This window comes from Hyla sarda, chromosome 10 (assembly GCF_029499605.1).
Source record: "Hyla sarda isolate aHylSar1 chromosome 10, aHylSar1.hap1, whole genome shotgun sequence".
Classification (NCBI taxonomy): Eukaryota; Metazoa; Chordata; class Amphibia; order Anura; family Hylidae; genus Hyla; species Hyla sarda.
The window spans coordinates 102395092-102421061 of NC_079198.1; the positions used below are offsets into that span (position 1 = coordinate 102395092).

The 25970-nt window shown below is 41.5% G+C and overlaps 1 protein-coding gene across 4 annotated transcripts in view; it reads right to left on the reverse strand.

The window, feature by feature from the left end:
* PRKCZ (protein kinase C zeta) overlaps positions 1 to 25970 on the reverse strand; it is a 283121-nt gene that overhangs the window by 18488 nt on the left and 238663 nt on the right. For all 4 annotated transcript variants that reach the window (XM_056543983.1, XM_056543985.1, XM_056543984.1 and 1 more), the window contains 4 exons: positions 23446 to 23533; positions 21479 to 21598; positions 19359 to 19438; positions 18085 to 18174 (listed from right to left, as the gene is read on the reverse strand). In XM_056543983.1, the coding sequence (XP_056399958.1) occupies positions 18085 to 18174; positions 19359 to 19438; positions 21479 to 21598; positions 23446 to 23533 (378 nt within the window). The remainder of the gene's footprint in view (positions 1 to 18084; positions 18175 to 19358; positions 19439 to 21478; positions 21599 to 23445; positions 23534 to 25970) is intronic.

The window sequence follows — 25970 nt, forward strand, 5'->3', positions numbered from 1 at the left end:
GTGGTTCTCAAGCTGTGACAAAACTACAACTCCCATCATGCCTGAAGCTTTCCATGGATGATGGGAGTTGTTCCTTTGCAACAGCTGAAAAGCCACTTGAACCAAGGAGATTTCACCATGCAGCCCATTTTATTTTGGTGGAAATCCAACTGCTGGGTCCCCCACAAAAAAAGGGCTGCATAGTCTAATATGCACAGGCCTATTTTAGATCCCACTCTGGCTCTGGACAGGACGGTGATTATGCAGCAGCTGCACGCTACCTTTGGAGCTCCAACCACTGGTCCGGGTACCTACTGCTATGGCCCATAGGCTGCAGACCAGAGGAGCAGTGGTTGGAGCACAGAAGCAAGGACACTGTATATATTGTAAACTGAGTGACCCTGCCGAGTGATCCCTCCTTTTGTGGCTCCGCCCTCAGCCATGGCCAGTGCCCCGGATCTTTTGTAGACCTAGCAACGCCCCTGATCCACGGCAGGCCGGTGTGATGACATGACATCATCGCTCCGGCGCCCGGAGATCACGTCCCTGCAGCTCTCACTCACAGTACAAGAACGTAGCAGCGTGAGAAACGTGAGCACTGCTCGGGCACTGTATGGATGGACGGGCAAATTTAAGTGAGGGGCACATATCAGGGGGGTATTATATGTGAGGAACACAGGACAGGGGGGATTATATGTGGGGGCACATGACAGCCCCCCCTGTCATGTGCCCATATAATGCCCCCCTGACTTATAATACCCCCTGTCCTGTACCCTCACATATAATGCCCCCTGAGGGGGCATGACATGGGGCATTGTATGTGAGGGGCACTGGACAGGGGGTATTCTAAGTCAGGGGGGCATTATATGGGCACATGACAGGGGTGGGCTGTCATGTGCCCCGACATATAATCCCCCCGTCATGTGCCCCTCATACATAATACCCCATGTCCTGTGACCCCCCCACATATAATGTGTTCCTCACATACAATGGCCCCATCATGTGCCCTCACATATAATGCCCCCTGACATGTGCCCCTCATATATAATGCCCCATGTCCTATGCCCCTCACATATAATGCCCCCTGTTCTGCACCCTGGGGCATTATATATGAGGGGCACAGGACAGGGGGTATTATAAGTCAGGGGGGCTTTATACAGGCAGGGGGAGAGAAGCAAGTGGCGGCGGTGGTCTCTGGCACCGCAAAAGCCGCTACAGTTCATTGATTTAAAGCGCCCGCTTCTCTGTAACCCTCTGCTCCCTGCTGCAGTCTGATAGGACAGAAGTGAGCACAGAGAAGTGCTAGGCCTGCCCTCATTTACTGGACTTTATCCCAGCCTTGTGGTTCAGCTTGGAGAAAGATGATGCTGCAGACAGACAGGATTATGTTCTGGATGGCATAGGGTGCTTTTTATAAGCCATGATTTAAAAAAAAAAAAAAAAAAGGAGATTTTTTTAATGAAGTACAGTAGAAAGGTTAATGTTTTGCCATGATGTACAACAACATATAAAAAGTTTTTGTATCTGACCGTGCCCATTTAAGCACATGAGAAGAATATTGAAGAAAAAAAAAGAAAAATTCTGTGGGCGCTGTTCCTGATTCCAGAAGTATCAAACAGGATGCTGAAGTATAAAAAAAACTAAAACACTATCACACATTAATCCAAAAAATATATATAAACTTTATTTCAATATATCACATGACTGAAAGTAATTGACGCCCTCTGAGGAAGCTTATGGTAACGAAACATGTTGGGGTTATTATATATGTCTGGTAAGGCTTGTTTCATGAATGCTGGTAATCACATTTATGCTGCTATAATATGTGGCTATTGACTGTTTACAACTATTGTATTGCTGCTATAGTGCCGGGTTACTATCCTATATAGAGATATAGACATTACGTGCAATATTCTTATGATGCTGCTATAGTGTCTGCTTATTACTTTCATGCATATATGGAGCACAACATTCTGCTGTATACTTGAATTATATAATATTTACTTTTCTCATAATCAACTTTGCCTTATCATGCTATATAATTCATAGAGGTTGTTACTGGTACTAGATATTTTTTACTTGTATTTTAATCATGTGATGTATTGAAATAAAGTTTATATATATTTTTTGGATTAATGTGTGATAGTGTTAGTTTTTTGGGGTTTATTTACTTAGTGACACTTCACTGTGAATTATTCTAACATGTTTCTGTACTGTCTGTGGCCTGTTTTGGTGTATATGCTGAAGTATAGTTAAAGTGCTCTGCAGCACTATGTTTATTAAAGTACATAAAACCAATGACGCGTTTCGGAGGGACAGTCCTCCTTCCTCAGATTGGCATGCATGACATCACAAGGAGAGCTCCTTATATACACTAAAAATGGGCGCCAGTTAGAGTGGGCGGGGTTACAATTCAAATTCACAATAAGAGTAGTAAAAATAAAGTGCACAAACATCCATGAATATAAACAATTGTAGTAAGTAACAACCAACACAGAAAAAGTATTATATAATTCGATATTCTTCAAGTCCTACATGGGAGAAGCTTCCTTCCTTCCCATCCTTACCTTGGGCTCAGCAGACCTTGTCTTGTCCCTTGTGGGACATCGGTACCCTGGGTAATACACAAGGCGCTTTCCTCCCCTGTTTTTGTTTCATTAAGGCTTTGCGTGTGCACAGTACACCAGTAGGCATGCTGTATTACAGTAGTTGATTGTGCATACCACAATTTTTTATTCATATGCAATCTGTAAAAAAAAGAAAAAAAAACCCTGCCTGAAATCTGAAGTATTTGTGCTTGTCTTGGGGCTAAATGGCTGTGTTGGAAGTCCACCATAAAGCCGTCTCTGTCTTTTTGTGAAATGGTTAAAGGGGTTATCCACCATAAGGTGATTTTGGTACGTACCTGGCAGACAGTAATGGACATAGGAAGGATCTGCACTTGTCTTGGGGCTAAATGGCTATATTGTGAGATTACCATAACACTGTGGCTAGCTTTTTGTGAACAGGTATATCCTGTGAATTTTTCTTTTTTTCCCCACAAATCCCATAATTCCATTTTCTTCCCTCCCACACATCAGCCACCCCACCCATTGAAACATAAATGAGCTGCATCCATTCAAAAGACCTGTGGTTTTCAATCAGGGTGCCTACAGCTGTTGCATTAGTTGCAGATTGATCTCTCTCCCACCAAGCGATCCCTCCACCCATTGAAGCAGACAGGCTCCCTGTCATCAGCTGACTAGTGAGTCAGGTCTCGGCCGCATTGCAACCTGGGAAAAATCTGAGAGTCATTTTGTATGCTGTTAAAAATAAATATTGGGATGAAAATCACATAATTGTGAGAAAACAGTCACACACAGGTACAGACACTATATTATTAACTACACTAATTTTGCAGCCCCTGTAGCATAGTAAAAAATTTTTTCCCTGGAATAACCCTTTAAAGTTCCTTCCCTTCAATTATAAGTCACGGATCCCTTGTTTGTAAGTAGATCATTTTCTCCCTCCCACACATCACCCACCCCACCTATTGAAGTACAGCTGCAGCCCTGTGGAGAATTATTCCCCCACCCAGCCCTTGCTCCACCCATTAAAGCACTGCCATGCTCCTTTTAAACACCTGACTAGCGATGTGATGTCTCAGGTTGCACTGCAACCTGGGAGAAGCTGAGACAACACTCATTTTGTATGCTGATGAAAGTGAACATTGGGGAAAAGATCGCATAAGAATTGGGTTATCATCCAAACACAGACACAGACACTAGATTATAAACTACACTAACTTTACAGCCCCTGTAGCATAGTCAAATAAAAAAAAAATCATGAATACCCCTTTAAGGAAACATATTTGTTACTATTGCAGAAATTCACAGGGACTGATTGTCATCACATGATTAATTTCTACTTTTGTAGGAATTTTTTTCTTCAACAGCACTGAAGGGAATTATTGTTTTAACTTTCTGGCACATAAATAGGATATAGAAAGGGGTGTTACACCTCAGGCCATGAGCAGAGGTGCTTGCAGACCCAGCCCAATCATTTTTGTGGTTAGCTATTCATTTGAATGGCCAGCTAAACTGCTGAGTGAAGGTAGATTACTAAATCACTGGGGTATTTACTATGGAGGAGTACTATACAGTTTAGCTTCTTTCACAGTCTTCTCAAAGAAGATTGGCAATGTTTATAGTACATGAATGATGGAACTGAAAATGTCACAGGAAATGGGATCTATATAAAGAGGTGTTCTTTTAGGAGAGGTTTCATTGTATCTATCATTTATGAGAAAAAGGAAGCTTTATGCGGATTAGAAAATGTTAGTACATCCACAATTATTTGGTACAACAAACAGTTAATAAACCAAGAGCCCATTATAATATCCATAGCTATATATAGAAATCTAAGACAGATCCACATAAAATGCACACACACTATTGGCCATATGCACATTGGCCTTTTATTGAGGAAATTGTTCATTCCCTATTTTAACTGGCAACAATTTCCTACCAATTTAGCTAATAAGTGGTTTGAGTTGAATGGAAATACTGCTCTGGGAAACATCAGAATTAATATTCCAATACTTCTTATTACTGGCAGCCACCAGTGAAGAAGAATCTAACAGCAGATCACTTCATGAAATGTAAGTAGATAAACTGTAGGTTCATAAAAAGTGAACATAGACTGGACAGATTCTATTAAGAAAATGCAAATGAAACAAATAAAAAAATGACTACAATGGCCCTGAATTACTATTGTAAATCTAACCTGCTTTTGTCGGGTTGTGCCTCAAGTTATATCTGCGCAAGATTTTTGACGCATTGTGCCAAAAATAACCTACAAACAACAAGGTACGTGGCCGGCCAGGAAAGAGGAGTGTGCTCACAATTCCACCTATTCTATTGAATTCACAGAAAATGCTGGAAGTTTCCATCAAGAAAAAGCTGGTCAGAACTTTCCCGACTATAATAAATAGCGAGTAAGTCTGAAACAACATTCTGCACTAATAAAAACCCAACACTCTTGACACTAAAAACCCACACTAAGTGTAAGTGTTGGGGTTTTTATGAGTGTGGAATGTTGTTTCAGACTTGCATGATTCTATTTTATTTACGATGGGGATTCACAGGTCGGGAAAGTTTTGACCAGCTTTTTCTTGGTGTAAATTTCCAGCCATTTATTCACAGGATTTTCTGTGAATTTAAATAGTTAAAAAGGTAGGGTTGTGAGAACATACCACTTTTCCGGAAGGCCATGCACCCTTTTCGGGTTTGCAGGTTTAATTTGTAGCGATGCACCAAAAAAATCTGCCTTAGGGTGCATGCACACCAGGTTTTTGCTATACAGTTCCCGTATACTGTTTCAAGTTAAAAACCGTACGGAACTTTATAGAAAACCGTATGCATTGACTTAACATTGTAATCCATATGTCAAACGCATCATCCGGTTTAGTCCGTTTTGCGTCATACGGTTTCATCCATTTTTTTTTACCCGTACCCAAAACCTTAGTCTACCACGTTTCTTAGACCGGGTGAAAAACTGTATTAAACCGTATACTTTTTTTTAAACATGGGAGCCAATGGGAACCGTACAGAACTTTATGTGCGTACAGTTCCATCCGGTTTGCACCAGTTTTTGACTTTGCTCAGTTTTTTTTCTTGGAATTTCAATCAAACCAGTGAAACTTCAAAATGGAATGAAAAGTTAAAAACGTATACGTTTTTTTCTTAAGAAAACAGATGCAACCGGACATCATTTTTCAAACCGTATACGGTTTTTAACCAAATGTCTTTGTTACAAAGTGTGTCACTTTATATACTTCCAGATTGGTGTGTGGCATAATGACATTATAGATGACCTAGTCACTATGGGTTCTCTTTGCTTCTGTTTGTGACACATGCATATAAAATCTGCTGAGGGGAAAAACAAAGCATCTACATCAATCTTAAAGGGTACTCCGGTGGAAAACTTTTTTTTTTTTTTTTTAAATCCACTGGTGCCAGAAAGTTAAACAGATTTGTTAATTACTTCTATTAAAAAATCTTAATCCTTTCAGTACTTAGCTGCAGATTTTTTTTAATAGAAGTACTGTAATTTACAAATCTGTTTAACTTTCTGGCACCAGTTCATAAAAAAAAAAAATTGTTTTGAGTACCCCTGTACCCCTTTAATAGACCATATTATATAATCTAGAGGTTACCTGTTGTCTGATACCAGAGCAGTGTGGAAGATTAACATCTAGTAATAAAAAATACTAGTAACAAATACATATCCATATGTGCAGTAAATTTTCCTTGTCCAGGAACTAATCACTTCATCCTAAAAGCTTGCTGTCCAAGCATGCTGGAAGTTGTAGCTTTGCAACCCCTGAAGGGCCACAGTTTTGAGACCACAGTACTAGTGTAACAGGGATATATCTGTGTAAAATCACTTTTGATTGTAGTTGTCCAACCAAATGACCTACAATGCAGGAAATAATCCTGAGAGTCTGAAGCACCCTACAAAGTGCCACGGACTGTTCATTCTTCCGCCATGATCAGCCAATAATGCCATATGATTGCAATACGGTTATTTGTGCTACTAAAAGTGAAAATCTGTATGAATTGACTTCAGTGCTTATTGTCTATACCCCAAAAAGAAAAGGGTATGGTTACACCTACCAGTCTATTCATATATAACCAGGCAGAATGACAGGAACAGCACAATTTAACATTCTAAGAAATGCAGCATAAGTATTTAATGGGAACGTATGTCCTCTGTCTTATCAATACAGACACCTACAGGTGCATCTACATAATACAGCCTGCCCCATGATTCATATTCTTTGTTGAGGACTGAGTTATAAACACAGAATGTCATTCTAGTACCTGTAGTTGTAAAGCCGGCACTCTGCCTAAATTAAGATTTAATGGTCATTGAACAGCGAGCAGAACGCTTCACTCCGACTGACACATCCAGACTCACAATGTGCCCCCCATGTGCATATCAAGCTTCAGCCAACCCAGAACATTCAATACTTTATTAATAGTTGAGCACAATCAATGTGTTTGAAGGTAAATCTGGCAGCGCTTTTCCCATGTATCCCAAGCTGTTGGGAGCTGACCGTAGTTACCCTCTCGCCGTCACTGGTACTGACCACAGAGTGATTTGTTAATGCAGGCAGAATTTTAATAGACTTTGAAACACTGACTAAAAAAAAGGGGGAAAAAAAAAACTTTAGAAAAAGAAAAAAAAAAAAACACTCCCTGGCTTATCCTTTCTACACATTTCTAGGGATTTAAATAAGCCTGTTATGAAGCAAAATAATAAAAGCTGAAGCCCCCGCACCATGAGAGCGCACGGGGGGGGGGGGGGGGAGCAGCCGAGATTGAACATAAGACAAATCCCTCTACTGGTCTGTGCGGTTGCTATTTAGCTGTGATCAGACAACATTTCTGCCTTTCATCTATGTCTGCAGCCAGGAGCTGCAGTGGAAATGATCTCAGTCTAGCGGGGCATCCTCTCTCATACAAATAAATAGCAGCAGCAGAACAAATATATGTGTAATGAGACGTCTGTTTCCTTGCAGAAATCCTAGCACATGTCGATTTACAGGAAAGAATTGACCTTTAGCACAGGGGACATTAACTATAATATTCACTCCTCTGCTGCCATGGTAGGGTGGAGCATATTAAAAGAAACAAAAGGGTAGAGGGGTGATGAAAACGGAACATACATTACAGGGTTAATAACCCATGTGAAACCCAGGCATAACAGGAAAGCAGTGAAAGTGTGGGAAATAACCTGGAAACTCCTGAGCAAGTACACAAAAATAACACCAAGCTGTACTAGATCAGCTATGCTGGACATAACTTCAGCATCTAAAAATAAAGGCAGAACAGCCCTACAAGATAACCTGCATATTAGGAGTTCAGTAAAAAAAAAAATCTGTAAGTCCCAGGTCACGGTACTCATGCCATACAAGCAGAACAGACTATGGATTGCAGGGAAAAACTGGGCAGTGCCAGAAAACACTAGCACTCTTCATGGCTGGGGTACACTTACTCCTAGAGATGAGCGAACTTACAGTAAATTCGATTCGTCACGAACTTCTCGGCTCGGCAGTTGATGACTTATCCTGCATAAATTAGTTCAGCTTTCAGGTGCTCCCGTGGGCTGGAAAAGGTGGATACAGTCCTAGGAGACTCTTTCCTAGGACTGTATCCACCTTTTCCAGCCCACCGGAGCACCTGAAAGCTGAACTAATTTATGCAGGATAAGTCATAAACTGCCGAGCAGAGAAGTTTGTGACGAATCGAATTTACTGTAAGTTCGCTCATCTCTACTTACTCCAATAGTAGAAATAGAAGGAGTCAGCACTCTTAAAGGGGTATTCCGCCCCTAGACATCTTATCCCCTATCCAAAGGATAGGGGATAAGATGTCAGATCGCCGCGGTCCCGCTGCTGGGGACCCCTGGGATCCCCGCTGCGACACCGCGCTATCATTACTGCGCAGAGCGAGTTCGCTCTGCACGTAATGATGGGCAGTACAGGGGCCGGAGCATCGTTATGTCACGGCTCCGCCCCTCGTGACGTCACGGCCGGCCCCTTTCAATACAAGTCTATGGGAGGGGGCGTGGCGGTCGTCACGCCCCCTCCCATAGACTTGCATTAAGGGGACGGGCCGTGACGTCACACTGCTCCGTCCCCCGTATCGCCCGTCATTACGCACAGAGCAAAGGGGATAAGATGTCTAGGGGTGGAGTACCCTTTTAACTGTAGTGTGGTGCTTGTGGACTGTCAGCATACCGTAGGTAGAAGAAATCCCGGCACACACGAATAGATGCAAATCACCTGAAGTGTTTATTCACTAGTCAGCATGGCATGGCAATGTAGCGACACGCATGCTGACTAGTGAATAAACACTTCAGGTGATTTGCATCTATTAGTGTGTGCCGGGATTCCTTCTACCTACTGTATTTTACACCAAAACTAGATTTATCATGACTTACTGTTGATTTTGCATCAACTTAGACAGTTCTGCTCAGAAACTCAAAAAGGCATGGCCTTGGTATTTTCCAATACATTTATTATAGGTTTCCCTAGTCCATTGTGTAAGAGTGGGTGAGGATGGGACTAGCACTTCTTTGTGCTCACTCCTGTCCTGTCTTGTCTGTAAAGAGCAGCCTGTAGTGTTTGGATGAAGAGACCCAGCGCTCAGGGAGAAAAATGAATCATGCATAGTGAAGGTAAGAGACAGACACACCATCTCCAGAGCACAGAATGAAAAACCACGTAAGGCTGCATTCACACCACATATTTGCAATACAGTTCCCGTATAAGTTTTCAATTTGAAAAACCATATGGAAACACATTGAAAACCGTATGCATTGACTCTCCATTGAAAACTGTATGCCAAACGATGCATCCGTTTTGCGTCTTGTACGGTTTTGTCCATTTTTTTCCCCCAGTACATAAAAACAGTAGCCTACCACAGTTTTTGGTCCGGGTGAAAAACCGTATTGAAACCGTATACCTTTTTTTTAACATGGGAGTCAATGGGAACAGTAGAGAACCATATGTGCGTAAAGTTCCATCTGGTTTGCACTATATGGATTTGGACTTTGCAGTTTTTTTTCTAGTAATTTCAATCAAACAAGGGAAACTTTATTCATAATGGTGTGAAAAGATAAAAACGTACACGTTTTTTTTTTCTTAGAAAACAGATGCAACCGGACATCATATTTCAAACCATATATGGGTTAAAATTTGTATACACGTTTTGATACAGTTTAGTAACGATTTGAGGAATCCGTTTTCCTTCAAAAACCTGATACATGAACTGTATTGCAAAAACGTGGTGTGAATGCACCCTAAGCACTAAAAAGAAGGTATTTGTGAGAGAAATATAGGTGCTTGACACTTAATTATATGTACATGATCAGGATTAAGTACCTTTTTGGTAACTTTTGTTGTGGGACGTGATTGGCAGCTCGTCAGAAAAGTGCAATTTGGTGCAAAAATGTGTTACAAGTAAAAAAAAAAGTCTAATACACAAAGTGACAATGAGGACGATAAATCTAGCAGGATGAAAAGCTAAAACCCTGACGGGGAGTCAATTTGATAACCAGACAATCTTCGTAAATGTGGGACACCGAGTCCCTATAAAAGAGATACTTCATACTTTTTAGATACACCTCAACAGTTTTTAAGAACACAGCATAGTCCATTTGTATGCAGACTTTTCATATATTTCAATTTCTTCTAGGTTTTGCCAAGCAAGTCCGTTTTCGTATCTCAACTGGTCATTACTAAAATGTTTTCGGCTATGACTATGGATAACCACTAGATGGCACACTGTTACTGCAAAATGAAGCAGTCAAGGTAGACTATACAGTATAATAATAATAGCTTCTAACTCACACAGGTAAGCAGTATGATACATGCATGTAGATCTAGGTGGACATTAAAGAACCTTTACTTCTAAGTGGGCTAGTAAAGATTATATTCTATAGTAATAATTGTTCTGTCAAGTCAAATCCGACAAGTGACGATAGGCGCAGTTTGCAGCAGTGTTTCCCTAACAGTGTGTCTTCAGCTGTTGCAAAACTACAATACCCAGCATGCCCGGACAGCCGAAGGCTGTCCGGGCATGCTGGGGGTTGTAGTTTTGCAACAACAGAAGGCACACTGCTTGGGAAACATGGCTTTTTAGCATGCAGTTTGTACTGTTCTGAGGAGTGGAATATCTGCATGTGAAATTTTCAGTAGTTGGGGTAGAAGGGCTGTTGACCAAAACGACAATTTGGCTTACATTGGTCTTGTATTTAGGACCAGTTTTAGAATATGACATCAGTAATGCCAGGTTCACACTACGTTTAGTGACTACGGTCGACCACGTTTTTGCCTGCGGTCGGGAAACTGCATACGGCCGAAAACACAGCCGACCGGAGGCTGCGGTTCACTCCGGTCGGCTCATAGACTTGCATTAAATACGGTTCGCCTATACGGCTGAGTGCGGGCGCCGTGATTAAGCCCGCCCCCCTCTTCCCAGCTGTATACGGGAACCGTAGTTACAAAACGTAGTGTGAACCCAGCCTAAGAGACACTCATCAGATCTGTCAGCACACTGCAGACTGTCACTAGTTAGCTAAAACTAAGCCATTTCCGCTTGCATAGACAAAAAAACCTTGGAAAACTTATTTTTTTTAAACAGGTGCCAGAAAGTTAAACAGATTTGTAAATTACTTCTATTAAAAAATCTTAATCTTTCCAGTACCTATTAGCGGCTGAATAATGCATAGGAAACTATTTTCTTTTTTGAACACAGAGCTCTCTGCTGACATCACGAGTACAGTGCTCTCTGCTGACATCTCTGTCCATTTTAGGAACTGTCCAGAGTAGCATATGTTTGCTATGGGGATTTTCTCCTACTCTGGACAGTTCCTAAAATGGACAGAGATGTCAGCATAGAGCACTCTGCTCGTGATGTCAGCAGAGAGCTCTGTGTTCCAAAAAGAAAATAATTTCCTCTGCATTATTCAGCAGCTAATAAGTACTGGAAGGATTAAGATTTTTTTAATAGACGTAATTTACAAATCTGTTTAACTTTCTGGCACCAGTTGATTAAAAAAAAAAAAAAGTTTCCCACCGTATCCCGTTAATTGGTGCCTAAAATAAGAAAAAAAAAATCATTATTCAAATGGGGAAAAAAAGTGTGGAAAATAAATCTAATTTAAAATATTAGTAGATAAATGTATTTCATGGAAATGATGAAGAATAGGCTCTTTTCCATATTAGAAAGCAATGTCAGCCATTACCAATAACAACACTTTAGAAAGTTATTTTTATAAATAGGCCTTAGGTGCCATCTACTGGGCATTGAAAAAATTACATTCTGCTAAAACTGACTTAAGTAGAGTTGTATTAACAGTGTAGTGCATTGTCATTGGGAGATCAACAAAATTCCTAAAATAATCCACTTTGTTTCAGGTTCCCATACAATTTTAGCTGCTTGCAGCCGCTGGAGGAGGCCAAGGGCCCTGGATCTCTGGGGTAGGCGCAGGTCACAGCGGTTGGATCTTCATTTATCAGAAATTTCTAACATATCTTGCAGATAAGCCATATATGAAAAAAGATTGGAATACCTTTTATTTTTTTTGAAACATTCACTGGTGATTTAAGATTCATACATGGCTATTTCTTTTAACAACCGTATTGTATGGATCTGTAAGGCTGGGTTCACACCATGTTTTGTACTTACGGTTCCCGTATACGGCTGGGAGGAGGAGGGGCGGGGGCTTAATTGCAGCGCCCGCACTCAACCGTATTGGGGAACCATATTTAATGCATGTCTATGAGCCGACCGCAGTGAACTGCAGCCTCCGGTCGGCTGCTTTTTCGGCCGTATGCGGTTTCCTGACCGTAGGCAAAAACGCAGTCGACCGGAGGCTGCAGTTCACTTCGGTCGGCTCATAGACATGCATTAAATACGGTTCCCCTATACGGCTGAGTGCGGGCGTCGTGATTAAGCCCCGCCCCCCCTCCTCCCAGCCGTATACGGGAACTGTAAGTACAAAACGTGGTGTGAACCCAGCCTGATACGGCATGCATTGCAATCTGTATAGAAATACTTTTTAAAGGCCTCTAATTTCATAAGGGATTTTTTTTTCTTATGGATACATATGAAACCAGTAAGATAAAAGGGTTCACTGCTTGTTTTATTACAGTAAAATCTGCCTTAGTGGACACCGCCCAATAGGGGACACCAGCCAATAGCAGATCATTTTTAAAAGGGGTACTCCAGTGGAAACCTTTTTATTTTTAAAATCAACTGGTGCCAGAAAGTTAAACAGATTTGTAAATTACTTCTATTAAAAAAATCGTAATCCCTCCAGTACTTATTAGCTGCTGAATACTACAGAGGAAATTCTTTTCTTTTTGGAACACAGTGCTTACTGCTGACATCTCTGTCCATTTTAAGAACTGTCCAGAGTAGGAGAAAATCCCCATAGCAAACATATGCTGCTCTGGACAGTTCCTAAAATGGACAGAGAAGTCAGCAGAGACCACTGAGTTCCAAAAAGAAAATAATTTCCTCAGTAGTATTCAGCAGCTAATAAGTACTGGAGGGATTAAGATTTTTAAATAGAAGTAATTTACAAATCTGTTTAACTTTCTGGCACCAGAAAAAAGTTTTCCACCGGCGTACCCCTTTAATTCCCCGGCAGAGTCCCATAAGACTTAAAGGGGTACTCCGCCCCAGACATCTTATCCCCTAACCAAAAACATAGGGGATAAGATGTCTGATCGCGGGGGTCCCGCCGCTGGGGACCCCCGCGATCTCTGCAGCCCCACCCCTCCATCACTACTACAGAGCACACTGGCTCTGTGCGTGATGACGGGGCGATGCAGGGGACGGAGCATAGTGACGTCACGGCTCCGCCCCTGTGATGTCACATCCCGCCCACTCAATACAAGTCTTTGGGAGAGAGCGTGCTGATCGTCACGCCCCCCCTAGATAGACTTTTATTAAAGGTTAGCTCCCACCAAGTTTTTAATCGCTTTAATAGAGCAGATTTAGTGCTTCTAAATCTGCTCTATAAAGCAGGGCAGGAAGCAGCGCTTCCCAGCAGGCGTGACGTCACTGATGCCTTGCTGGGCGCTTGCTTCCGCCCTCACATAGTCTATGCATGAGTGTTTTATTTATCTAATAGGGAGCCTCCAGCTGTTTCCCAACTACAACGCCCAGCATGCCATGATTGCTATTAGCTGTCAGGCCATGCTGAGAATTGTAGTTGTGAAACAGCTGGAGGCACCCTATTGTCTAATGTCATAGTGTCACAAGAATGCCTCGCGCGATCGCTACCATCACCGCTAGCGGGGTCCCTGTGCCCACTAGCGGTGTCAAATGTGCCCCCCACGAGCGCGATCGCTACATCACTGCTAGCGGGGTCCCTGTGTCCACTAGCGGTGTCAAATGTGCCCCACCATCACCGCTAGCGGGGTCACAAGAATGCCGAGCGCGGCTCTGTTCCCCGTCCCTATCAGCCGTCAGGGTACGGGAACAGATTTAAAAGCCTCGCCCGCAGCTAACGTAGTACTGCGCATGCACAGTACTACGCAAATAGCGTAGGGCTAACGCCAGGCTCCTGGCGCTGCCTACGTTAGCCCTACGCTATTTGCGTAGTGCTGCGCCTGCGCAGTACTACGTTAGCCGCGCGCGAGGCTTTTAAATCTATTCCCGTACCCTGAGAGTCTCTAGGAGCGCTAGGAGCCTGGCGTTAGCCCTACGCTATTTGCGCAGTACTACGTTAGCTGTGCGCAAGACTTTTAAATCTGTTCCCGTACCCTGACAGCTGACAGGGACAGGGAACAGAGCCGCGCTCTGCATTCTTGTGACACCGCTAGTGGGCACAGGGACCCCGCTTGCGGTGAATGTAGCGCTGGCGGGGGGGCACATTTGACACCGCTAGTGGGCACAGGGACCCCGCTAGCGGTGATGGTAGCGCTCGCGCTCGCGGGGGGGGGGGTCATGTGACACTAGTGGGCACAGGGACAGGGTAAAGGGGCGGGCGAGGCCGTGCGCGAGGCCAGTGGAGCTGGCCAATGCGCGCAGCCCCAGCTATCAGCGTGCTTGCTCTCGCCTATTTGATTGACAGGCGGGAGCAAGCACCGCAGTGCCTGAATTTCGACTCATTGACAGTCATCAATGAGTCGAAATTCAGTAGTGACGTCACTGCCGAATGCATTTGGCCACTAGTGGCCGAATTTAAAAGTGATTTTAAACTTGTTTAAAATCACTTTTTTTAATTAAAGTATATTAGAGATATGTTGTAGTACTTAAGTACTACAACATATCAATTTTTGTACTTCATGACAGTGCCCATTTAAGGGAACAGGGCGTGACATCACGGTGGTGGAGCCGTGACGTCACTATGCTCCTTCCCCTGCATTGCCCCGTCATCACGCACAGAGCCAGTTTACTCTGTAGTGATGACGGCAGGGTGCCGCTGCAGAGATTGCAGGGGTTCCCAGTGGTGGGACCCCCGCGATCAGACATCTTATTCCCTAACCATTGGATAGCGGATAAGATGTCTTGGGCGGAGTACTCCTTTAATGTATTTGCACCCTCTAAATAGGGAACATTCTTAATAGTGGACGCGGACACTCCCAATAGGGGACAAAACATTTTCAATAGGTGACAACCAGGCTTATGTGCCGGCCCTACCTTGTACACAGGGCCGCCGTCAGGGGGTACAGTCAATACCCCAGTAAGGGGCCCAGGGCCCCGCAGCACCCCCCCTGCAGAAGCCTCAGCACAGAAGCAGAAGACCAATGTTTAAACTGTGGTCTCCCACTTCTGTACGTCCACTGACCACATCATTCACCCCCCTCTCCTTCCCTGTCTCCCCCCCCCCCCCCCCGTGCCACTTTATTTCCCTGTGCGAAATCATCCCTCCTTGATTTGGCACAGAGGGTAGTAATTTCCTCTTGATCCCCCTGAGCCAATTCCCCCTTTATTGCCCTCTGTGCAAAATCACCCCCTCTTTAACATCCCCTGTGCCATTTAATTCCCCCTCTGCCCCTTTATAACAAGGGGGTGATGAATTTACACAGAAGGTAATGAAGGGGGAATTAAATGGCACGGGGAGGGGGGGGGATCAAGGAAAAATGATGTGGCACAGGGGGTGGGGGGATAATTTGGCACAAGAGGCATAAGGTGGCACAGGGTATAAAAGGGTGGATGAAATGATACAGAGAAGGGATAAGGGGAGATTTAACTGCACTGGGAGATTCTACTGTAATATCACTTTTTATTGTGTTTCATAGGAAATTACATTTTGGAGTGAGTACAGAACAGTATTCCATCATTTAGGAAGAATTATGAGCCTTTTTCCCAGTAAGGGACATCTCTCAATAGTGGACACTTATTTCCCGTGAATGTCTGCTATTGGGAGATTCTACTGTATAACGATGTTCATCCCTGGAAGCCTCAACTCTAGAAGCCAATAAAGTGCCATAATAATACTATGTAAAAGTGAGTTCACATGCGGCAGGTTTGTTGCAGAAATTAGTGTGAAAGATCTGCCTCTCCTGAATTCACTCTAATGCAGGAATACATAGGATTCCGTGTGTTAACCTACAAACTATTTTTGCCACCGGTATAGTGCCTAAAAAGTGTGCAAAACTGAAATGTATCTGTTTGCACAGAGTTGTTTTTTCCACTTTATTCTTCTAAATTGGCAGTTTTTAAAGTGTCTAGAAAAAGGCATCATAGCTAGGAGATTTTATTAAAGAAAATTGGTCCAACTTTTTTTGTTTGTTTTTTAATTTAAAAGGACATTTTCTATACAGGTTTTAGTTTAGCAACATGTTTTTTTGCATGCATTTGTATGTAGCTTTTTAACCCATTAAGGACTCAGCCCATTTGGGCCTGAAGGACTCAGACAATTTTATTTTTACGTTTTCTATTTTTCCTCCTCACCTTCAAAAAATCATAACTCTTATATTTTCATCCACAGATTAGTATGAGGGCTTGTTTTCTGCGTGAGCAGTTGTCCGTTGTAATGCCATCACTCACTTTACCATAAAATGTATGGTGCAACCCAAAAAATTACTATTTATTGTGGGGAAATTAAAAAGAAAACCGCAATTTTGCTAATTTTGGAAGGTTTCGTTTTCACGCCATACAATTTACGATAAAAATGACATGTGTTCTTTATTCTTTGGGTGAATACGATTAAAATGATTCCCATGATAATATACTTTTCTATTACTGTTGTGCTTAAAAAAAAAAATCGCAAACTGTTTAACCAAATTAGTACGTTTAAAATCCCCCTATTTTGAAGATCTATAACTTTTTCATTTTTCCGTATAAGCGGCGGTATGAGGGCTCATTTTTTGCGCCGTGATCTGTACTTTTTTTTTACATTCACGCCGTTCACTGTACGGTATCATTAACATTTTATTTTAATAGTTGGGATATTTACGCACGCAGCGATATCAAATATGTATATAAAATATATATATATATATATTTTTTTTTTTTTTTACACTTTTTGGGGGTGAAATAGGGAAAATGGGACAATTTATGTTTTTGTTGGGGGAGGGGGTTTTCAAAATGTTATTTTTTTTTTTTACACACACTTTAATAGTCCCTATAGGGACTATTGCTAATTCGATTGCCAATACTGTTCAGTGCGATGCATCGGACATAGCACTGATCAGTATTATCGGTCATCTTCTGCTCTGGTCTGCTCGATCGCAGACCAGAGTAGAAGACCCATGGAGGGAGGTGAGGGGTCCTCCTGCTGCCATGCTGGATGATCTCTGATCGCCGCGGCAGCGCTGCGGGCGATCCGATCTTCCATTCAAAGTACCGCAATGCTGCAGATGCCGTGATCTGTATTGATCACAGCATCTGAGGGGTTAATGGCGGACATCCGCGTGGTCGCGGATATCCGCCATTACGGGCGGGTCCCTGGCTGCTATCAGTAGCCACGACCTGCCGCGCATGATGCGAGCATCGCTCCGATGCTCGCGGTTATGCATAGGACGTAAATGTACGTCTCGGTGCGTTAAGTACCAGCTCACCAGGACGTAGATTTACATCCTGCGTCGTTAAGGGGTTAAAAAAAAGATGTACCGTATTTTTTTTTTTAAATGAAGACTGGAGAAAAACACCACTATAGTGTACAAAAAACTAACAATGACCAAATAATAAAACACCATTTAATAAAAAAAAAACTAAACACTGACCTTTAGGAAAATATGAACAACACCTTTACTTAACCGGTGTACCTCTAGCTGTTGCAAGACTACAACTCCCAGCATTCTAACCATGCATGCTGGAAGTTGTAGTTTTTCAACAGCTGGAGGCACACTCGTTTGAAAACACTGCTAAAGACCACCAATAAACACCTGGCTGCAGGTTTTATAGCCAACAAAATATCCTAAATTCAGTATTAAAAACCTGCATTAATTGTGCATGTTAAATCTGGTATCTAAAATAATGTAAAAGAACAACTGTTTTTCAATTACTAATTTACACAAAAACGTAACAAAATACTTTAAGGTCACAAAAAAGAACATTTATTGTATTGTATAACAACATTTTTTTCTCTTACCATGTCCCAGTCTATGCTGCGGAAAAAGGTATGCGACTTAATATCAGTAAATCCTGTCTGAAGCTGGCAACCAAGTCGGTCTTTGGGATCCTTTCAATAAAAAGAAAATATGGCATAAAGAGGCAGAAGATACCAGGTCAATTTTTAAAGAAAAGGTCAGTGTATGGTTTCTGTCCAGTTCATGGTTTCTGTAGGTCACTGCTGAAAATGTATCTACTACAGTGCAGAATGGTTTGGGAAGAAGTGAGAATCCTTTTATATTTAGCATAACTCAGGAGTTGACTGATATTAGGCCTGATTTTCTTTTCAGAAATGGCGCTGTTGATGGCTATGTCTGGTGATGCTACTAAAGTATATAAAGGAGAAGAGAACATAATTTCTGGAAAAAAATTAAATAAAATAGGCATTTTTTTATTGCTCTCCAGAACCCCATTTCCCTTGGAGCCTTTTACAGTTGAAGACCCACTTTTTTTTTGTAAAGCTGGAAACATGTAGATTATATGAACGTTTAGTTTGAACCACATTCAAGAGTGAATCCAAAAAGAAGCATAAATAAGGGCCCTATTACACAGCCCAATCAGAGTACCAATTTTCTAGATCAGCACTCGTTTACTGAGCCCAATATACTGTGTATCAGGCCGGCAGGGCCGTACAAACTATTGCTGGATCGTTCTCCCTCATTTTCAGCCACACATGCCCTATTAAACAGGGTGATGTGAGACAAACAATGATTTTTAATAGTGCTAAAATGTGATCAGTCAACGAATGTTTGTGTCCATCAGCTGATCCCTGGCCCCATCAGCAAAAGTGTTTATAGGCCAGTTTGTCTTCTCATATGCTCTGAAGGCAGACAATGTAAAACCACCTTGTCAATGTGACCTTGCTTGTTAATGTGAGGCTCTGACTAAAAAGATCTGTCTATAGCAGTTAATGTAGATATTGAAAACTGCCATATAACTAGCAGGATCTTGCAGCTTTACTCTGCACCCTGTTGGAGTTTTTCTAGGAAGCTACACTGACCATGATGGCAGCGACATAACAGTAAGTTTGGTGCCAGCTCCTGTGGAGAGTGTTTTTTAATTTTTTTTTAAATTTTTTACATTAATTGCATATGTTTTAAAGGCTTTTTCTTTACATTTTTTTAAGGGGCTAACCATTTTGTAAGTAAAACCATGTTTAAAACCTTTACATATTCTATATTATTATAGTAAGAATCCTATACTGAACTGTATGATCAGTTGTGCCAGTGTCTTGGGAGATTTTGCGTCACTTACCTTATTTAAAAATCCTTTTAGGACATGGGAAGCTTTTACTGACAGGAACCTTGGGATCCTTATAGGCTTCTCTAGGATAACTGGTTACATGGATTAATAATTGTTAGTTGTATTGTGAAAGGAACAAACGTAAAATACTAACAAATGCTGAAGCATGCATGGACATTATTACAAAAATATTAAATGTTCACATTCACTTGGACCATTTTTTCCTTCCATCACTCTACAGTTCACAGTTAAAGCGTTACTGCCATTTCTGAACCTTTAACATGTCATTCAAACAGTGGGCGACCTCCTTATGAAGGGGTTCTTGTATTGTGCTCAGCTTTAAACCAAGGAGATGGCCCTCCATCTTTACTCCCTTGGTGTCTGTATGAGGTGACTGGAGCTTCAGTTTCCTCCTCCTCCCAGTCTTCTATTTAACATTTAAATCCAAGAGAACATTTTTGGAGAAGCTGATTTCTGAAGTATTATAGATTTTGCAGGCAGAGAGAGGGGAACTTCTAGATGCTGGAAAGGGGCGACTGCTGACATTTTGCCTAGAAGGGGTATTCCTGAAATGTATGGCATATCCACAAAATATGTAACAAGTTTGATAGATGTGGGTCCTACCTTTAAGACCTGCCCCTATGATTAACAACATGGAACCCTGTCCCAGGTAAAATTCCTGCTACATCTAGGAAAATAATAAATGAAGAGAAGAGGTGGCGGAGCTCCCCATTCATCTTTATGAAAACAGCTGGGCACACTTGTTTTGTTATTTCAATACAACATTACAATCTTTCATATATTCATTTACACCACCGATTAAACAAACAAACAAAAACAAGAGAGAGACATGTAGAGATAGATCTATCTATCTATCTATCTATCTATCTATCTATATATTAGAGATGAGCGAACTTACAGTAAATTCGATTCGTCACGAACTTCTCGGCTCGGCAGTTGATGCTTATCTTGCATAAATTAGTTCAGCTTTCAGGTCCTCCGATGGGCTGGAAAAGGTGGATACAGTCCTAGGAGACTCTTTCCTAGGAATGTATCCACCTTTTCCAGCCCACCGGAGCACCTGAAGGCTGAACTAATTTATGCAGGATAAGTCATCAACTGCCGAGCCGAGAAGTTCGTGACGAATCGAATTTATTCTAAGTTCGCTCATCTCTAATATATATATATATATTAGGCTGTTGTGCCGGCTATCTTTCTTTTTTCTTGTGTGTACAATTCAGGGGGTAATGGCACCCTGTTTAGCTGTGCACCCCTCCCCCTTTCTCACAGGTGGAGTTTTAAATGGATCCAGCATGTCACCCAGTCAGAGGCTATATGCCCAGCAGAGGTGAGTGGATAGTTGAGTGTTAGGCTCAGAATTTGTGCTAGGTTCCCATCCTAAATGAGGCCACCTCCCCGTGGTGGATGGGGGACACGTTTTGATCAAAAAGTGCGCTAAGAGCCTCAATTTTTTTTACCAATGTGTGCTGCTGCAATCCTCTTTTTTTGTATACTCTGATGCCATGGCAGTGTGCACCCGTGTATTAGGCTGTTGTGCCGGCTATCTTTCTTTTTTCTTGTGTGTACAATTCAGGGGGTAATGGCACCCTGTTTAGCTGTGCACCCCTCCCCCTTTCTCACAGGTGGAGTTTTAAATGGATCCAGCATGTCACCCAGTCAGAGGCTATATGCCCAGCAGAGGTGAGTGGATAGTTGAGTGTTAGTCTCAGAATTTGTGCTAGGTTCCCATCCTAAATGAGGCCACCTCCCCGTGGTGGATGGGGGACACGTTTTGATCAAAAAGTGCGCTAAGAGCCTCAATTTTTTTGACCAATGTGTGCTGCTGCAATCCTCTTTTTTTGTATATTTTATATATATATATATATATATATATATATATATATATATATATATATATTATTATTATTATTATTTTTTTTTTTTAAGGGTCACAGGATATATATTTGCCTGAAGTCCCACATACACGTCTGAGACTTTAGGCAAATCTGTATGCTGACCCCTGTAGTCTCTGACTTCAAAGTGTCAGGAGATTTAAACGGATATCCTGCCGCCGAAGCGGGATTGCCGTTATGCTTTAAGTAGACATTCTGATTATTTTAGCCTAAGCACACCTTGGAAAAGATAATCTTCAGTGTTCATGTCTGGATTGTCAGTAATGATATCGAATGGAGATCTTCCAGCCATCATTTCAAACATCAAGACACCGAGAGCCCACCAGTCCACGCTGAAACCTGACACAGAAAAGGAAATGCTAAGAATTGTAACAACCACTGTAAACATATTTAATGGTAAAATATCTGCGTACAAAACATGGCTGCATTAACTCTTAAATGATGCAGCCTTAATGACCGGGCAATGCTTTCCAAACTATTGGGAAAATTGTGGTTATAATTGTTTTTTTTTAAGTCATTAACTATGCAGTAAAATTACATTATCTTTATTCAGTTGGTTGATACGACTATGGAGATACTAAATTTATATACCTTTCCCCCTCCTCCTTTTTTTGTGTTGCTATGTTCTGACAGCCTTAACTTTTTTAATTTTTGCCTGACCAAATTGTGTGGGGGCTTATTTTTTGCAGGATGAGCTTTCCTTTTTATTGGTACTATTTTTCCGGTATGTTTTAATTTAAATTTTTTTTTTTTTTTTTTTTTCCCAAATAAGCATTCACCATGCAGAATTAATAACATTATTTTATAGTACAGAACCTTTTATGTATAGGTTTTCTATAAATTGCATTACAGGTTGCCAATGGGGGACTGGGGGAGCCCGTCCCCATGTCAATCATTTAAATGCCACGGTCAGTAAAGACCACATCATCTATGGGGTTAAACCTGCAGAGACCGGCACGATCTCTGTCTTGGCAGCAGGATCTCAGTTGTGATTGACAGCTAGCTTCCACCGCTGATGATCTCCTGCACTGCATCCCGTAAAGCAGGTGATGGGCAGGATTTATGGGTACATCTTGTCGCAGGAATGTCCCTGCAGCAAAGTCGTTCCCATATGTCCCAGGGAGGTAAGGGGTTAAAGAAGGAATCCAAGCTTAGAAAAACATAGCTACTATCATTCAGAAACAGCACCACTCATTAATGTAAATGGAGCCTGAGGACAGGTGTGGGTCAGTTCTTTTTTGGAAGAAATTGGCAATTTTTTTCTAATCTTTAATATCCTTTGTGAAATGTAACTTATTGCATATTTGCAAAGTATAAGCAATGTCAATTCTTCAGTATCTTTCCCAACTAAGATAGCCCCAGAATCAGCTAAACCTGTTCAGAAAGACAGAGAGCCCCAGAATACAGCCAAATGCACATTACAGGTGCAACTATGTTATCCCTTATTAAATGTCTACAAACAGCACTTCATGAATGGGGGTGGTCATTTGAAAATGGATTTTCCCATAGAGGGGGCCAAATCAGAGTAATGAAATACACTGAAGAATTAAATTATTTGATGAATTAAAAGAATTAACCTTTATTTTGTAAATGTACATTAAGGGTAGGGTTACACGGGGTGCAGCCGCAGCATATTTCATGCTGCGAATGCACTGGCATCAGAGGGACTGCAGAACGAGCTCCCTGTTGTGGCTGGGTAGCTCTGTGTGTCTGCTCATAGTGTCGGAATTCCCGCTGTAAACACAGCTATTAAAATGCCAGTTACACTTTAAGGATCTGTAATAAAATGCCCATAGTCTGCTACAGGCTCCATTCTGTACCTCCATGTGCTTTTATACTGAAACGCAAAGAGGTTTCCACTCACATTTATAAACAATGAGACACTATGTTTCATATAGGTATTTTTGGTTTACGTAACATTTGTGCTGAAAATTTTACATTATTACAACTGAACCACAGATTTTTCAGGATTAATTATAATTAGGTAATTTTCTCTTTGCATTTTTAAGCTGAGCAGCTGGATTACTAATAGAGATTAAAACATTGGACAATACCTCTAGAATATTTAGTTGATCAATTTCTCCACAAATTAATATTGATTTCCTTACTCATGCCACAAGGAATTAATAAGGTCAGATAGGATTACTGAAGATTAATTCCAGATCACACTTGTGGCGATTACTCACCATACTCTTCTCCTCTGAGAATTTCAGGAGCAATGTAATTTGGTGTTCCACAGAAAGTGCTTGTTGTGTCTCCTGGCCCTAGCCCCTCCTGTAACAGATGGGTGGTGACATGATTTAAACATTATATTCCAACCTACATTGTTTAATGAAATTAATAACCAATTCTTACTAGTAACCATAACAATCTTGGCATTTATATTAGAAAAAACACCATCTAAATCTTAAAACCCTTAAAACCCTAGCTGTCCTCTATTCATTATATGTTACTGTAAGGTTTGGTCGAGTGATCATTTCTTAGTATAGCAGGGGTGTGAAATGAAAAAAATATGGCCATCCATAGTAGGAGCTACATATAACTGCCCCATAAACAAATACAGCTATAGATACCGTGTTTCTCCAAAAATAAGACCGGGTCTTATATTAATTTTAGTCACAAAAAACACACTAGGGCTTATTTTCAGGGTAGGGCTTATTTATTTATATTTATTTATACGGTATGTACATTGAACAACATGGCGGTTCCACGGTATTTAACGGTATTTACACCCCCCCCATTATCATCATGTGATGGGCGCAGCTCTGCCCCCCAATGTGTCCCCCCCCTCCGGTTTATCAGCCCAGCGCTGCACCCCACATCGGGGTACTAATAGTTTGTCACCCTCGAGCGCAGCTTCTCTCCCCCCCTGCCAAATAATTATTAGCCGCTGTGCTGTACTTTGTATTCCTGTGCCCGGGCTGCAAATATTAAAAAACAAACTTTAACTTACCTTCGTCCTCCATTCCCCCGTTGCTAAGGAACCGGCCTCACTGTCCTCCGCTGTTCTCGCTGCGGTCCTGGTGTTGGGACGTCATAGAGCCTTCAGCCTATCACCGTTCGCAGCGATGTCCCGCCTCGGCTGATGATAGGCTGAGTCCACTGTCATGTAAGGAGCCGGCCGGCTTCTTACATCACAGTGGGCTCAGCCTATCATCGGCCGAGGCGGGACATCGCTGCGGACGGTGATAGGCTGAAGGCTCTATGATGTCCCAACACCAGGACCGCAGCGAGAACAGCGGAGGACAGTGAGGCCGGTTCCTTAGCAACGGGGGAACGGAGGACGAAGGTAAGTTAAAGTTTGTTTTTCAATATTTGCAGCCCGGGCATTGTCTAGGTCAGTGGTCTTCAACCTGCGGACCTCCAGATGTTGCAAACATCTTGAGGTCTGAAGGTTGAAGACCACTGGTCTAGGTCTTATTATCAGGGTAGGGCTTATATTGCAGCCCACCCCGATAATCCAGCTAGGGCTTACTTTCGGGGTAGGGTGTAATACATAAATTAACCTGAATGGAAAAAGCTCATCATAAGCCTGAAAGTGAATAAATAACTTCAGTGTGTTTAAAATACTAACTTTACAGCAACAATTCAGAAAATGTGTCTACATAACAATCTTCTATAATCAAAACCTAAAGAAAGGATTCAGGACGAATCCAGATAAAGAATACCAATATTTAAAATTGTAAAATTACTATGTTCACCAAGTCCCCCTTCACTCTCCTATATGGGTCAGAGTGGCCAATCAGGTAAACCATGGTTTAGATGCAATAGATCCAGCAAAGGTTACCCCATTTAACCCCTTAAGGATACAGCAATTTTTCATTTTTGTTTCTTTTCACCTTGCATTCTAATAGCAATTACACTTTTAAATTTTTAGACTCTTTAACCCCTTTAGGACCAAGCCCATTTTCACCTTAAGGACCAGAGCATTTTTTGCACATCTGACTTTAAGCATTAGCCTCTTCCCTCATATGATGGCTTATTTTTTGCGCCACCAATTCTAATTTGTAATGACATCAGTCATTTTACCCACAAATCTACGGTGAAACAGAAAAAAAAAATAATTGTGCGACCAAATAGAAGAAAAAAACACAATTTTATAACTTTTGGGTGGTTCCGTTTCTACGCCGTACATTTTTCGGTAAATATGACACCTTATCTTTATTCTGTAGGTCCATACAATTAAAACGATACGCTACTTATATAGGTTTGATTTTGTATTACTTCTGAAAAAATCATAACTACATGCAGGGAAATTTATACATTTAAAATTGTCCTCTTCTGACCCCTAGAACTTTTTTATTTTTCCATGTACGGGGCGGTATGAGGGATCATTTTTTGCGCCGTGATCTGACATTTTTATTGGTACCGTTTTTAGTTTTGATCTGAATTTTTGATTGCTTTTTATTTATTTTTTTATAGTATAAAATGTTACCAAAAATACGCTATTTTGGACTTTGGAATTTTTTTTGTGCGTACGCCATTGACCGTGCGGTTTAATTAATTATATAATTTTATAGTTTGGACATTTATGCACGCGGCGATACCACATATGTTTATATTTATATTTTTATTTACACTGTTTTTTTTAACAAGAAAGGGGGGTGATTCAAACTTTTTTTTAGGGTAGGGGTTAAATGATCTCTAGTCACTTTTTCCCTGACTTTCTTTTGCAATGTTATAGCTCCCATAGGGCACTATAACATGCAGT